This window comes from Orycteropus afer, unplaced genomic scaffold, assembly GCF_000298275.1.
Source record: "Orycteropus afer afer isolate SDZICR_OR568_19922 unplaced genomic scaffold, OryAfe1.0 scaffold00084, whole genome shotgun sequence".
Taxonomy (NCBI): domain Eukaryota; kingdom Metazoa; phylum Chordata; class Mammalia; order Tubulidentata; family Orycteropodidae; genus Orycteropus; species Orycteropus afer.
In genome coordinates, this window is record NW_006921671.1 from 10,077,335 (window position 1) to 10,090,791 (window position 13,457).

At 36.8% G+C, this 13,457-nt stretch overlaps 1 protein-coding gene across 1 annotated transcript in view; it reads left to right on the forward strand.

The window, feature by feature from the left end:
* The window catches only part of SLC4A10 (solute carrier family 4 member 10), a 374,905-nt gene that overhangs the window by 255,986 nt on the left and 105,462 nt on the right, over positions 1–13,457 (forward strand). Inside the window, exons 12-15 of the mRNA XM_042781073.1 lie at positions 4,459–4,559; positions 8,513–8,687; positions 9,226–9,359; positions 9,752–9,997. Of these exons, the coding sequence (XP_042637007.1) occupies positions 4,459–4,559; positions 8,513–8,687; positions 9,226–9,359; positions 9,752–9,997 (656 nt within the window). The remainder of the gene's footprint in view (positions 1–4,458; positions 4,560–8,512; positions 8,688–9,225; positions 9,360–9,751; positions 9,998–13,457) is intronic.

Genomic DNA, 13,457 nt, shown 5'->3' on the forward strand with positions numbered 1-13,457 from the left:
CTGGAGAGAACAATCATGGGAGAAGGAAGGGCTGCTTATACACAGGGAGACAGCTCAGGGCACAGAAGAGTATGGAGGGATGGACACTGGGAAGAGGTAACTATGGGGAGGAAGTGCATGGGGAGCTGTTGCATTGTAAATTTTGGTCAATGACATGAGACAAAGTATATTATGTGAACTGCTGTATGAAATGTGAATTTACTCTGTAAATCTTCACCCAAATTAAAATAAAATTTAAAAAAAAAATCTGTTGTGTAGTTTATTAATCTACATTCCAGAAAGATAGAAATAAAGGCTGTTGCTGTTGTTTGAGGTCATTTTCTTACTGTAAGTGCTGCATCCAGCAAAACTGCACAGGTTATGAAATGAAGCGACATGGTTTTCTTTTTTTATTTAAGAGAAATGGGGGCCAGGCAGACACCCTGCATATTCTGTGAGAGTGATGCCTCATGCCCTTGTACTACTTTATTTATATGCTTGTATATGATCACATCATTAGTCTTGGAATTCATACCATCAGCTTATTCTCTACAGAGTTAAAGTTTTACTCCTCTGCGTGCTCAAGGACAACAGGTGGTCATTAAAACAATCACAAAAGTCTCCTCAGGAATAAGGAGTGTAAAACGGTAAATGTTTACTAGGGCACAGGGACACAAGGTATGAAACATCCCGATAAGATAAAAACATGGACTATTGGAATAACATCTATTTTTAATACTTGATGTTTTGCCAATTAGGCATTTAACAGTCATCTCTTAAAGCAAACTTTTAACCACAAGAGAGGCCTTGCCATCTCTTAACTGTAATTAGAACATGTGTCTTGCAATCATGTTCTTTTGGGGTTCTTTTTCTTGGTCTCCAACATGTAAGCAAGATTTTTGTGAATGTGATGGCCAGATGTTTATCAAATCCACTCTTTATATCAACACCACTATTCCTACTGATTCTGTCCCCCACAGCCCTCCTGTTGTCATTTACTCAGCTTTGCCTTTGACCCTTGCCCCTGTGGAGTTTAGCCTATTCTGACACTACTTCCTCAGCTGAAGTGGCAGATGGCTTAGCTGACCGAGCACTGGCCTTAGAAGGTTTTCTGGTTAGCCAGAGAAGGGCAAATGAGCAGGTGTATCACTCAACCATGAGTACTTAAAAAGGTCTTCTCCAGTCCATTATCAACACAAAGAAAATACACTGATGTATCTTTTCTACATTTTTATTCAGGAGGGATTTCATAATTATTAAAGAGTATTTTTATTCCTTTTCTCAACAATTACCGTTCTATGATTCTATAACTAAAGCCAGACATTTCCAGTTAATCTTCAACAAAAAGAAAAGCACTTGCTTAATGACATATTTTATGGGTTGTAGATTGTCTCATTTCTGTACTTGTATATAGCTTTATACTTATATTAGAAAAGGTAATATAATGCTACGCAAGATAATAAGAAAAAAAATAATTAGGGGTTCTTAGAAAAATTCAGTTAAAAATTAATACATAAAGAGTGAGACTTTAAAAGTCACTGTTAATACCAATTAATTCCTCAAACATTAAAACTGAAGCCAAGTATTTAAACAATTTTTTTTAATTTCCAAATCTTTTCCTTATTGTGCTCTTTGGTATTCTGGAATAAAATGACATTCTATTTTAGGACTGATTTCAGGGGATTTGTAAATTCAGAACTAATTTAGTAATACTATTAATGTTATTAACATGCAATGCATTTGAAGTCAAGCATTTTTTTAAAATACCTTGTCTTTGAGGAATGATGTTTTGGGGTCAAATTGAAGAGTGGTAACTCTATATTTTTCTTAGGAGCTCTGGTGGCATAGTGCCTAAGGCATTTGACTGCTAACCAGAAGGCAGGAGGTTCAAACCCACCAGCCACTCCTCAGAAGGAAGATTGGGCAATCTACTTTCATAGTGATACCACCTCAGAAACCCAGGGAGGGGTTGCTATGAGTCAGATCCAACTTGATGGCAGTGGGTATATTTTTCTAATAGCATTTTTATGAGACCCTTTTAAATGGGAATTATTGGATTCTAGATTTTGAGAGGCAATATAGTAAAAGTAACACTGGATTAAAAATCAAGACATCTGGGTCAGCTACTATTTGTATGGCCTTGAACAAATGCCTTAGCCTCTCTGTACTAGTGTTTGTATCAAAGCTGTCCAATATAACTTTGTGCAACAATGTCAATGCCACTATTGAGTTCTTGAAATGTAGCTAGTGCAACTGAGCAACTGAATTTCTAATTTTAATTAATGAGATTAATTTAAAATTTTAAATTTATTTAGCAACATGTGGTTAGTAGCTACCATGTTAGACAGCCACTGGTTTGTCAGTTTGCCCTACTTTGGTGGCTTGCATGTTGCTGAGACTGGAGGTTACAATACTGGTATTTCAAATACCAGCAGGGTCACCCATGGTGGACAGGTTCCAGCACAGCTTCCAGACTAAGACAGACTTGGAAGAAGGAAGGGGGCATCCACTGCTCAAAGAATTGGCCAGTGAAAACCTTATGAATAACTGTGAAACATGGTCTGATATATTACTGGAAAAATGTATAGCAAGGATGGTGAAGATGATGCATAACTGAGCAGTGTTTCGTTCTGTTGTACATAGGATTGCTATAACTTGGAGAAGACTCAACGGCACCTAACAGCACCACCATGTTAGACAACATAGTTCTTTATAATGAGTTTGAATTAGAGATATGCTCTACACTTCCTTACAATATTAATATTTCAAAAGATGTAACTGGAAGCTCTGGTGGCGTAGTGCCTAAGGCATTTGACTGCTGACCAGAAGGTTGGCGGTTCAAACCCACCAGCAACTCCTTGGAAGGAAGACTGGGCAAACTGTAGAGTTACTGCCCTGGAAACCCAAGGAGTGGTTGCTGTGAGTCAGAATTGACTTGATGACAGTGATTTTTGTTTTTTTAATGCTGTAATTAAACAATATATTATAAAATTGTGTTTTCCTTTATTAGATCGAGTAAAATGAATTAAAACATATTGAACACCAAGACTTCATATTCAAAAAATATTTTCTCCATAGGATCTTTCCTATGGTTTTCAGTCTTCTGAATGAATAAATCACAACATCTTAAATAATTTTTCCTAAGAGGATATTCTGTCATCTCAAGGGAAAACTGAAAATTTTCATTTAAGAACTTTGTGTCTGTCTTTATTATCATACCTTATTTATACCCTCAACCTCTTTGCTCCTCTTTCATTCCTTGTATTTGCTTGTCAAAACCACAGCCCTGTGTAAATTCACCTCTTCACTCTGTACCTGCATTGACACAGCTGAATGTGGCTGAAGGAAAACATATAACCACACTGACTTCTCTCACTTAAATTCATGACCACATCCTCAAGTGGGCTGTACTCCAAGGCAACTATATGCCTTAGGCGCTACACCACAAGAGCTCATATACTTCTTTAGTCTAATCATTCTCTGTAGATGACTGTTTCACACCTCTTCTCTCAAGCCTTCAGCATGTCCTTCATGACCCTCACTTTCAGATGTTGGCTTGCTTCCTAATTCCCCTGGGAAATTTGAAGTGTTCCAATGTTGGCATCTGCCCTCACACACTCTGCCTTCCCATGTATTACTACTGATGATCTGAAGTAACCTTCTACTTGTAAACTAGATCCTACTTCTTTATACCTATGTCATCAATCCTTTTGTTCTGTTTCATATCATCTTTATTAGCATACAACAATCCTGTTAAGTGTCTCATCTTAAAACAGTTTAACTATAACACCACCATAACTAAACCTTCTTATACTACCTTACCCCACCATATTCTCTCTGTGTCCCCTTGCCTTATTATTTTTTTTTCCTTCATGGTCCTATCTCTATTAGATATAATAAGTTTATTGTTTCTCTCCACTAATAAAATGCTTTTTGCTTACCTTTTTATCTCCAACATCCATAACAATGAATGTATATTAGACACCCAATAAATATTAGTTGAAAAATTAATGAATGTTCATCATTTCATTTAATTCTCAACCTATGTGATTAAAAAAAAAAAGCCTATTGCATACTATGTGATAGGTACCATTATTACCCCCCAAGTAAATGGAGAAGGGAAGTGAAACTTTCGGAAGCTAAATAACTTCCCAGAGGTCATACAGCAAATTTTTTTTTTTTTAATCCATTGCCTCAAATCGATTCCGACTCATAGCGACCCCTATTGGGTTTCCGAGGCAGTAAATCTTTATGGAAGTAGATTGCCCAGTCTTGCTTCTACAGAGTGGCTAGTGGTTTTGAACCACCAACCTTCTGGTTAGTAGTCAGATGCCTTAGTCACTATGCTACCAGAACTCCTCATGCAGCAAATAAGTAAAAAAAAAAAATAATAATAACCACTCTGAGTATTGCCTTAAGAAGAAGAAATTGCTTTTGTTATTTATAATTAGCACTTGAAATTTAACAAACTTCCCACAGGAGAAAAGGAAGATTCCTGCTGTACCAAACGGAACAGCAGCTCATGGGGAAGCAGAGCCCCATGGAGGACATAGTGGACCTGAACTCCAGCGAACAGGAAGGTTAGTGAAAAACACTTTGAAGGGACTTTAAAGAACAAATGACTTATTGGTCTTATCTCTCAGCAATTGCTGTTTTGATATCTAATTTATCTTGTGTTTTCAATATCTACTCTTTGAGAGTGAAAATGTAAATTGATTCGATTGCTCTGGAGTTAATAATGATTATCACTATTGTTAAACCAGAGTTGTGGATACACCATTACATTTTATCTTACCACCATATTTTTACACAAATTACGCACATGTTATGCAGCTCTTGTAAACCATATAACCCCTCGTGTGTTAGTTTCCTGTGTGTGCTGTGCATTTTATATGCATTTGCACATTGTTTATGTGAGTGCATTATTTGTGAAAAATATAGTTGTCATTCATTTTACTGTGTATAAAATGCATTCACAAATTGTTGGAATGAATAAGGGAACTATCACTTGACCCTTCTGAAAAAGCCTGTTGAAAACTTGGAAGTGCAAGGTGGAAATAAACATAAATCCCAACAACTCAGTCTTGTAGCTCCTATCTCATTAAATACAAATAGGAATATATATAATGCTTTTTTTTTTATTAATATGCAGCTGTGATTTGGAAGAACTATATGATTTTTCTAATCACACACCTTCAAAGAGATGAAAGCTTCAATTTATTTCTTAAAGTGGTTCTTTATGGCTTTTTTGACAGCTTATCTCTCTACAAGCAATGTGTGAGCAGAAAATCAGAAACCCTTGTGTGGGTCTCTCTTCAGGGACTATGTGTGTACAGCCTCCATTATAATTGAAGGCAATTGCAAAGGCTTGCAGGATTGATGCTCCATCCCCCTCAAGGCTGTTTTCCATTCTGTTTGCATTTTTGTCCTCTAAGCTGACTTTCCAGTTCCTGACAACTCTGTGCATTTTAATTCTCCTGTGCTCTTTCCCTACCTATGTTTTGTCCCTGAGGAAATGTCCTTTAATGTCTTCCTCAGGCTCAATACCTAATTTGAGATGGTTCAAATAATTTTATTTTTCCTTTTCCTTCCACTGGAAGCTTTATTACTTAATCTGTTTGCTTTCATATTTTCAAATGCTGTCTGTTTTAAGTGGTTCTCTCTCTCTCTTTCTCAGGTGTTAACTGTGCCACATAGCTTTTTTATTTTTTCCAAAGTTTACTTTTCCTTTCTGCTTCCTAAATCCTCCCAGGTCACCAACATCCAGTCTCTTTGCTTCTCCAGAGTTCTTCCACAGATTCTGTTGCTGACATGACTTGAAGTATCCATTACTCATCTGCTCTCCTGGAGTTGCTGGTGTACATCTGGGCTGCTCTTGCACTGTTCTCTGTAATGAACTCCCACTTCTGGATTTAGATTCTTTCTGCTAAAAGCACATTTATTACACAGTAATATAACAGCTACTCAAACTAATGTATGTTCTAATAAGTAATTAATTAGGATGCAGTGGTCTAATATAAAGAATTATCAAACTCTAAATATTAATTACTAACAAATAGTTTGTAACCATCTCAAATCGTTTTGGGGATTAGGTGGGGTATAAAGAAAAAAATGAATAAATAATAACTCTTGAATTGTGACTTCAACAAATAAACAAGCCATTCACAAGCAATTCCTCAAATAAAAAATAAGCATATATATATATATATATATATATATATATATATTTGTTTTAAATGAAAATAGATTGAGGAACCTAAGGTAATCTTCATGTGTATGGGAATTTTACAAGTTCTCCACAAGCTTTTCTGCATTTTAAATTTTTAAATGTCCCTTTTTTTTTTCAATTAAGATTTCATTTATCTTAACTCTCTCCTACTCCACATCCCTCTACTGGAAGCGACCACTAGGAAAACAGTGATTGGTTGCTGGTGTCATAATAAATAAAATAAAAAAACTTACTGCCATCTAGTCAGTTCCTACTCATAACAACCTCCATTGGGTTTCCAAGGCTGTAGTTTTTATGGAAGCAGGCTGTCTCATCTTTTTTCCATGGAGTAGCTAGTGGGTTTGAACCATCAACCTAATGCCTTAACCACTGTACCACCTGAGCTCCTTTACATTATAGTAAGATAGTTATTGATATGTTAATGCTATGTCTAAGGACCTCTGGTGATGTAGTGGTTACAGCATTCAACCGCTAACCAAAAGGTCAGCCATTTAAACCTGTAAGTTGCTCCATGGTAGAAAGATGAGGCAGTCTTCCATAAAGATTTACAGCCTCAGAAACCCTATAAGTCAGTTCTACTCTGTCCTACAGGGTTGTTAGGAGTTACAGTTGACTCAATGGCAGTGGTTTATATTATGTCCAAGTCAAGTCAGGCAAGTAACAGCAAAATTTTCAATTATTCTGAATGTGTACATTTTCAAGGCCAGCCGAAATTTCTTTCTCAAGAAAGCAATCATTTTTATGTGATTCCAAATGATTAAAATAACAAAAGTTTAGTATTTTTACATAATCCAAGTATATTCATCATATTGGCAATAACCTCCATGAGTAAATTTAATCATAGTCTTATTCATGTTAATGTTGCATCTTTTCCAAAAAAAAAAAAAATCTTCTTTCAGATGTTACCATGTGGTTTTTAGATATATTTGGAATAAATGAATTTATATCAAGTAAGGCCATTATTAAGAAGCCCTGGTGGTGCAGTGGTTAAGCACTCAGCTGCTAACTGAAAGGTCAGCAGTTCAAACCTACTAGCTGCTCTGAGAGAGAAAGATGTGGCAGTCTGTTTCCATAAAGATGACAGCCTTGGAAACCCTATGCTGTTGTTGTTATTGTTATGTGCCGTCGAGTTGGACCTGACTCATAGTGACCCCTCCTTGGGGGGTTTCTGAGGCAGTATCACTATGGAAGTAGATTGCCCAACCTTCCTTCCGAGGAGTGGCTGCTGGGTTTGAACTGCCAGCCTTCTGGTTAGCAGTCAAATACCTTAGGCACTACGCTACCAGAGCTCCCACTGGAAATCCTATAGGGTAGTTCTATTCTGTCCTATAGGGTTGCTTATGAGTTTGAATACTGGATGGAGTTTTTGAAGGCCATTATTATCTTGCAAATGATAGACTTTGGGATATGTTTAAAGAATGTTGTTGTTGTTGTTATTTGCCATCGAGTTGGCCCCGACTCATAGCGACCCCTCCTTGGGTTTCCGAGGCAGTATCACTACGGAAGTAGGATTGCCCAACCTTCCTTCCGAGCAGTGGTTGGTGGGTTTGAACCGCCAGCCTTCTGGTTAGCAGTCAAGTACCTTAGGCACTATGCTACCAGACCTCCCATGTTTAAAGAATAGTGGATCAAAATTACATTTATCTTGGTTTGTTATTATAAGTTCCCCTAAAAATCAAAACAACTCTGTAACCTGTCTATACTAAGTATTGCTGTTACCCAACAAAGCCATACACATGTCTGCCTGGTACAGTATCAGGTGAGATTTTTTTTTTTTTTTTTTTTTTTTTTTTTTTGCCAGAGAGAGTAGGTAGCTGGAACCATGGTTGAACACTGCTTTTTCTCTGTAGGGTCATGTTGACTGTTGAAGTATACAAAAGTCAGTTTACCCACACCCCCTTTTTGCAGTGCTAAATGGAATGTAAACAATTGAAAAACACTGCCAATAGTTGAGGATGGTCGGCTTGAGTTTTGGAGGACTAGGTTGATAATAGAAATGTCACAGAGAGTTGAGTAATACTTGAATCTCACTATTTGAATTTTGATTGACGAACAGCTCTGAACCTTATTTGAGAGACCTGGATATTTTGGTTATTGATGCAATATTTTGTTAGGAATTGAAGTAACACAGTGGTACAAAGCTGTTCCTGTCGATCATGGTCATGCACTGTAACAAGCTAATGTAGGTCTCACCTCTTCTGATGGAAAACATACTCTGTGACCTGGCAACAAAACAAATGAGCATTTTGATTTATGTGCCTTTTATATTTGGGTTTCACGATTGCGTTTTTCCCCCAATCTTAGGATTTTTGGGGGCCTTATTTTAGATATCAAAAGAAAAGCTCCCTACTTCTGGAGTGACTTCAGAGATGCTCTCAGCCTGCAGTGCTTAGCGTCTTTTCTGTTTCTGTACTGCGCATGTATGTCTCCAGTCATCACGTTTGGAGGACTGTTGGGAGAAGCAACCGAAGGTCGTATAGTATGTATTATGCTTTTCTCTGAACTTTGAAACTTAATCCCTTTTGAGATTCATAGTTACATAAGTGAACATTTAATTTTGGATTCTGTTATGATGAGAGATTGGGTATATGGTCTGTCAGATAAACTTCATATGAATTTCCTGGATAGCTAATGAAACTGGCAATCTGAGAGCAGAATATCTCAGAACAGATTATTTTCAGTATTACACAGGATTCTCATCTCTCTACCAGCTATTGCCCTTATATCCAGGCCATGCTTCTGTCCAGACACTTATCCTGAACGTGTCCTAACTTTGAATAAGAAACAGAAAAGTGAGATAAGGAAGGTGGAGAGGACACATCCTCATTCTCTACTATTAATTTTCTGCCTATTTCTCGCTCCTTTTCTCATCCTCCTACTCCATGCCCTGCTAAAGGTTGCTAGGCTTTTCATGGTGAAGGAGAAAGTATATAGTCATGCATATTAAACCTTTTTTCCCTAGTTATAATGGCTGCCTGTACAGCTTAGATAATGGAACCATTTATATCTCTACACAGAGTGCAATCGAATCTCTCTTTGGAGCATCCATGACCGGGATAGCCTATTCTCTCTTTGGTGGACAGCCTCTTACCATATTAGGCAGTACAGGACCAGTTTTGGTGTTTGAAAAGATTTTGTTTAAGTTTTGCAAGTAAGTGTTATATACTCTTGGCCCTTAGCCCCTTTCTATTTCCCTACTGTGTTTACACTCTCCTGACATCGCATTTGGAGGTCTGCTTGGAGAGGAGGAACTGTCCAGTTTGATTCATTTTGACATTTTTGTCTCTCCATGGAAATAGAGGAAAAGTAAAAGATTTGTGCATATTGTGATATAATATTTATAAACATTGTATTCAGTTCTAAGCACTGAGAACCACCCCCCAGATGTTCCCTTTAGACAAAGTCTTGAGTTCAGTGGCTCATGAAATCTGAAGCTTTTTTACTTTTACTTCCTGAATTAGGTTTTTTTTTTTTTTTCTTAAATTGGTGGCATGCCATTAAATGATCTTTCTCTCCTCTGTTCTTTCCTTTTCCTCCTCATAGAGAATATGGGTTGTCCTACCTATCTTTAAGGGCTAGTATTGGACTTTGGACTGCAACCCTGTGTATCATACTTGTGGCCACTGATGCAAGCTCTCTTGTCTGCTATATCACCCGGTTTACTGAAGAAGCTTTTGCTTCCCTCATTTGCATCATTTTCATTTATGAGGCCCTAGAGAAGCTGTTTGAACTCAGTGAAGCGTATCCCATCAACATGCATAATGATTTGGATCTGCTGACACAATACTCGTAAGTACCATTTCCCCTCTTGGCTGTCAGACTTTTCTTTTTATAAATATTGCTATTGTTATAAGAAATATGAGGAACTTACTCAGCAGATAGACTGCTTTAAATTGATTCATGACTTAAATCACGGACTCTTTAAAGTTGAATTTTAAAAGTCATCTAATCAGCCACTCATGTGATACTTGAGTTCTTACTATAGCATTTCTGCCAGGACTATCTCTTTGAAGTCCTATTTGCTAAAAACAAACAAACAAACCGACTGCCATTAAGTCTATCCCAACTCATAATGACTCTATAATGCAGTTCTACTCTGCTCTATAGGGTTTCCAAGGCTGTAAATCTTTATGGAAGAAGACTGCCTCATCTTTCTCCCATGGAATGGCTAGTAGGTTTGAACCGCTGACCATTTGGTTTGGAGCTGAATGCTTTAACCACTCCTTCACCAGAGCTCCTTTCCATCTGCTAAGTACTCCCTAAAGTAAGTAGATTTTGAAACAAGGTCATTTCACTGTACAGGAATTTAATTTTGACAGTTTTATCATTTTTGCTTTTCCTTTAGGGCTTTTCCTTTTTATATCACTAATCCAAGGAAACTTCATGGTGAAAATTAAAGTTTTCAGATTTGGAGCAATGACGTAAAAAAAACTCATTGAGTCTAAATTATATTAATTTGATGTTTGAAAATATGACTTAAAAGTGAATAAAAATAATTGAATTGCAATTTAATTTTCCTTTTTGAAGTTATGACCTTTATGCTGAAGGTTACTGAGATATTAAGGTGATACTAAAGTTTAAGATTAAAGATGGGATTAGACTATTTATTCTGTCTAGCTTTTGTATGCCAGCAATTTGGAATTTCTCTAAGGCTGTGTCTGCAGAGTATCTGTGGCCATTAAATAACTCTTTTCTTTTATTTAAATTTAGGACTTTTTGTTGCATTTATGAAGAGATTTTTATGCAAATACTTGAAGTAATACATTATTTAAGAATCAGTTATAACCTGTTTGTCAGCCACCAATGCTCTTTCTTTCAACTGCTGAGATATGGCCTTACACTCTTTGGAGATTTAATATCCTAATTTACTATTAGAAGGTGTTAAAGTTGTTGAAATTAAACCAAAATAATGAGATGTTATAATTTTGTCACAAATGATTACATGACACAAGGTAGAAAATAACATGCTTTTTAGTACTTTGAACTTTTTCTTGGTCTTTAGAGAGAGTTTTAGACAGAGCCTTCCTATTTTTAGACAAGAAAAATCAAAGTGGAAATACAAAATAACTTTTCCAATAAAAGCAAATAGTGAAGGTGTTGTGAACAGGATTAAGAAGGGCATGAGTGTAGATGTCGGGGTTACTCAGAAAGCATGCAGGTGGGAAAAGCAGTTTCATCAGAATGAGGTATCACATCAACACATTCCTTTTTCATTTTTCTTTGCTTGAAAACAGCAATATCATGATGTACTTGCTGGAATATATAACTATCATTGCTGGTTGGATTTTCAAACCTACTACAAGCCAAGCCCTATACTAGGGTGCTAGGTACAGACAGATAGTGCTATGGTAGCCCATCAGAAAAACACCTAACCCAGGTTTGGGATTCAGAGAAGATTTCCTGGACAGAAACAGAACATCAGTAGCAATTAAGAAGATTCTGAGGAATAAAGAAGGACAAGTATTTCAGACAGAGGAAATAGCAAAGTCTTGAATGCAAGAAACTCTAATGCTTTGAAACGTTTGTCCAAAGTCATATAGATAGTAGTGAAACAAGAAATGAAGCCTAGGTTTTATGCCTTTGATGTAAATTTAATTACATGGAAAAACACAAATAAGTGATCCAAAAGAAGTGATATAGAACAAAGAAAATAGGTAAATGCAGAATTTTTCTTCTAGAAATGGCAGAAAGGCACCTATTGCCCACCCTTCCAACTGATTCCTGACCAGCAGTAGCAACTTCTTAAGTATCTCAGACAGAATCCCAGCTTAAACACCCTTGGTCTAGATAGGGCAAAAGATCAAAGAAACAATAACTGTACTCTGGATAATGTTCACAGTTTGAAAGTAGAAGAATCAAAAACGCAACCAACAGATAAAAAGTGAGAAAAAGGCATCAGAAATAGAAGGCAATGGACAAAAATATATCAAGAAGACTTTAGAGAGGAAATTGGTATACAGATAAAACAGAATAAGGGAAAGGATTTAAAAAAGAGATAATTGTTAACATCAAGAAATGGTTTGTGTGGCGGGAGGGGAAGCTGGACTAGAAGCCAGTGTGAAAGAAAAACATTATGAAGGGCAGGGGTGGTTAGGAAATGGAGAAAGTATGTCAAAGATAAAGCAGAATGGCTGCTGAAGACAGCAATGGAATCAAAGAAGGGTAATTTGTGATAGAAAGGAGCTATGCATGTTTGAAAATGAGGACATAGAGCCACAGGAAAGAGAGAGATTGAAGATGATGGAGAGAGAGTGAATAAACATAGGATTCCAATCTCCCAGGAGTCAGAAAATGATGAGATCAAGACAAATAGTGGGGTTAATTAAAGGGACATCTCTTCTCAGTCAAATGTTCAGAGGATCATTTGAGAGCAAAAATACCTTTATGTGCCCATTATTCCAGCTTGTCATTGATAAGCAAGAGGAGAGCAGCATGGACCCTGACTTTCTTAATGTTTAGATCTCTGAAAAATTGATGCCCACAAGTGTAATTGCTTTGATTACAAGTGTATCTAATGCCTAATTATTTGAAGGCTAAGCATAAATGTGTGTTATTCACTGTTTTCCATTGCCCAAGTGTCTGACTAAACCAAAATTAGGGGTGTAGAAGGGATGGGCAGACTGTCTCATCATGATGAGCAGGCAGGTTTTAGAGTAACGTAGCATCAGAAATGGATGCAATGGAAACAGAGCAAGAGTCTCCCTGGGAAATATAATCTGATCAGAGACCCTGACGACATTGATTTTTCTCTTCAATTTTTATACCATGATTCCCAGGCTTTGGGTATGATAAACATTTCATATGTGAGTGTCATCAGATACTTATTACTTGCTCTTTGGAGAAACAAAACCAAACCTTTTGTTCCTATTCATAAAATTTTTATCAATGTACTTTTAGCTATGTGCATTAAAGAAAATAAGGAGCAGTTATTTCCTAACAATAAAAGCTATTTTAATGTACTGTATAATCTCACACTTAAACAGTTACAGTCATTCCTTGGTTTCCATGGATAGTTGGTTCCAGGACCCTCCTTGAATACCAAAATCAGCAGATGCTCAAGTCCCTTATATAAAATGGAGTTGCATTTGCATATATCTTAACAAATATTTTCCCATGTACTTTAAATTATCTCTAGATTATTTGTAATAGCTAATACAATGTAGGGAGCTCTGGTAGCGTAGTGCCTAAGGCACTTGACTGCTAACCAGAAGGCTAGCGGTTCAAATCCACCAGCCACTCCTCAGAAGGA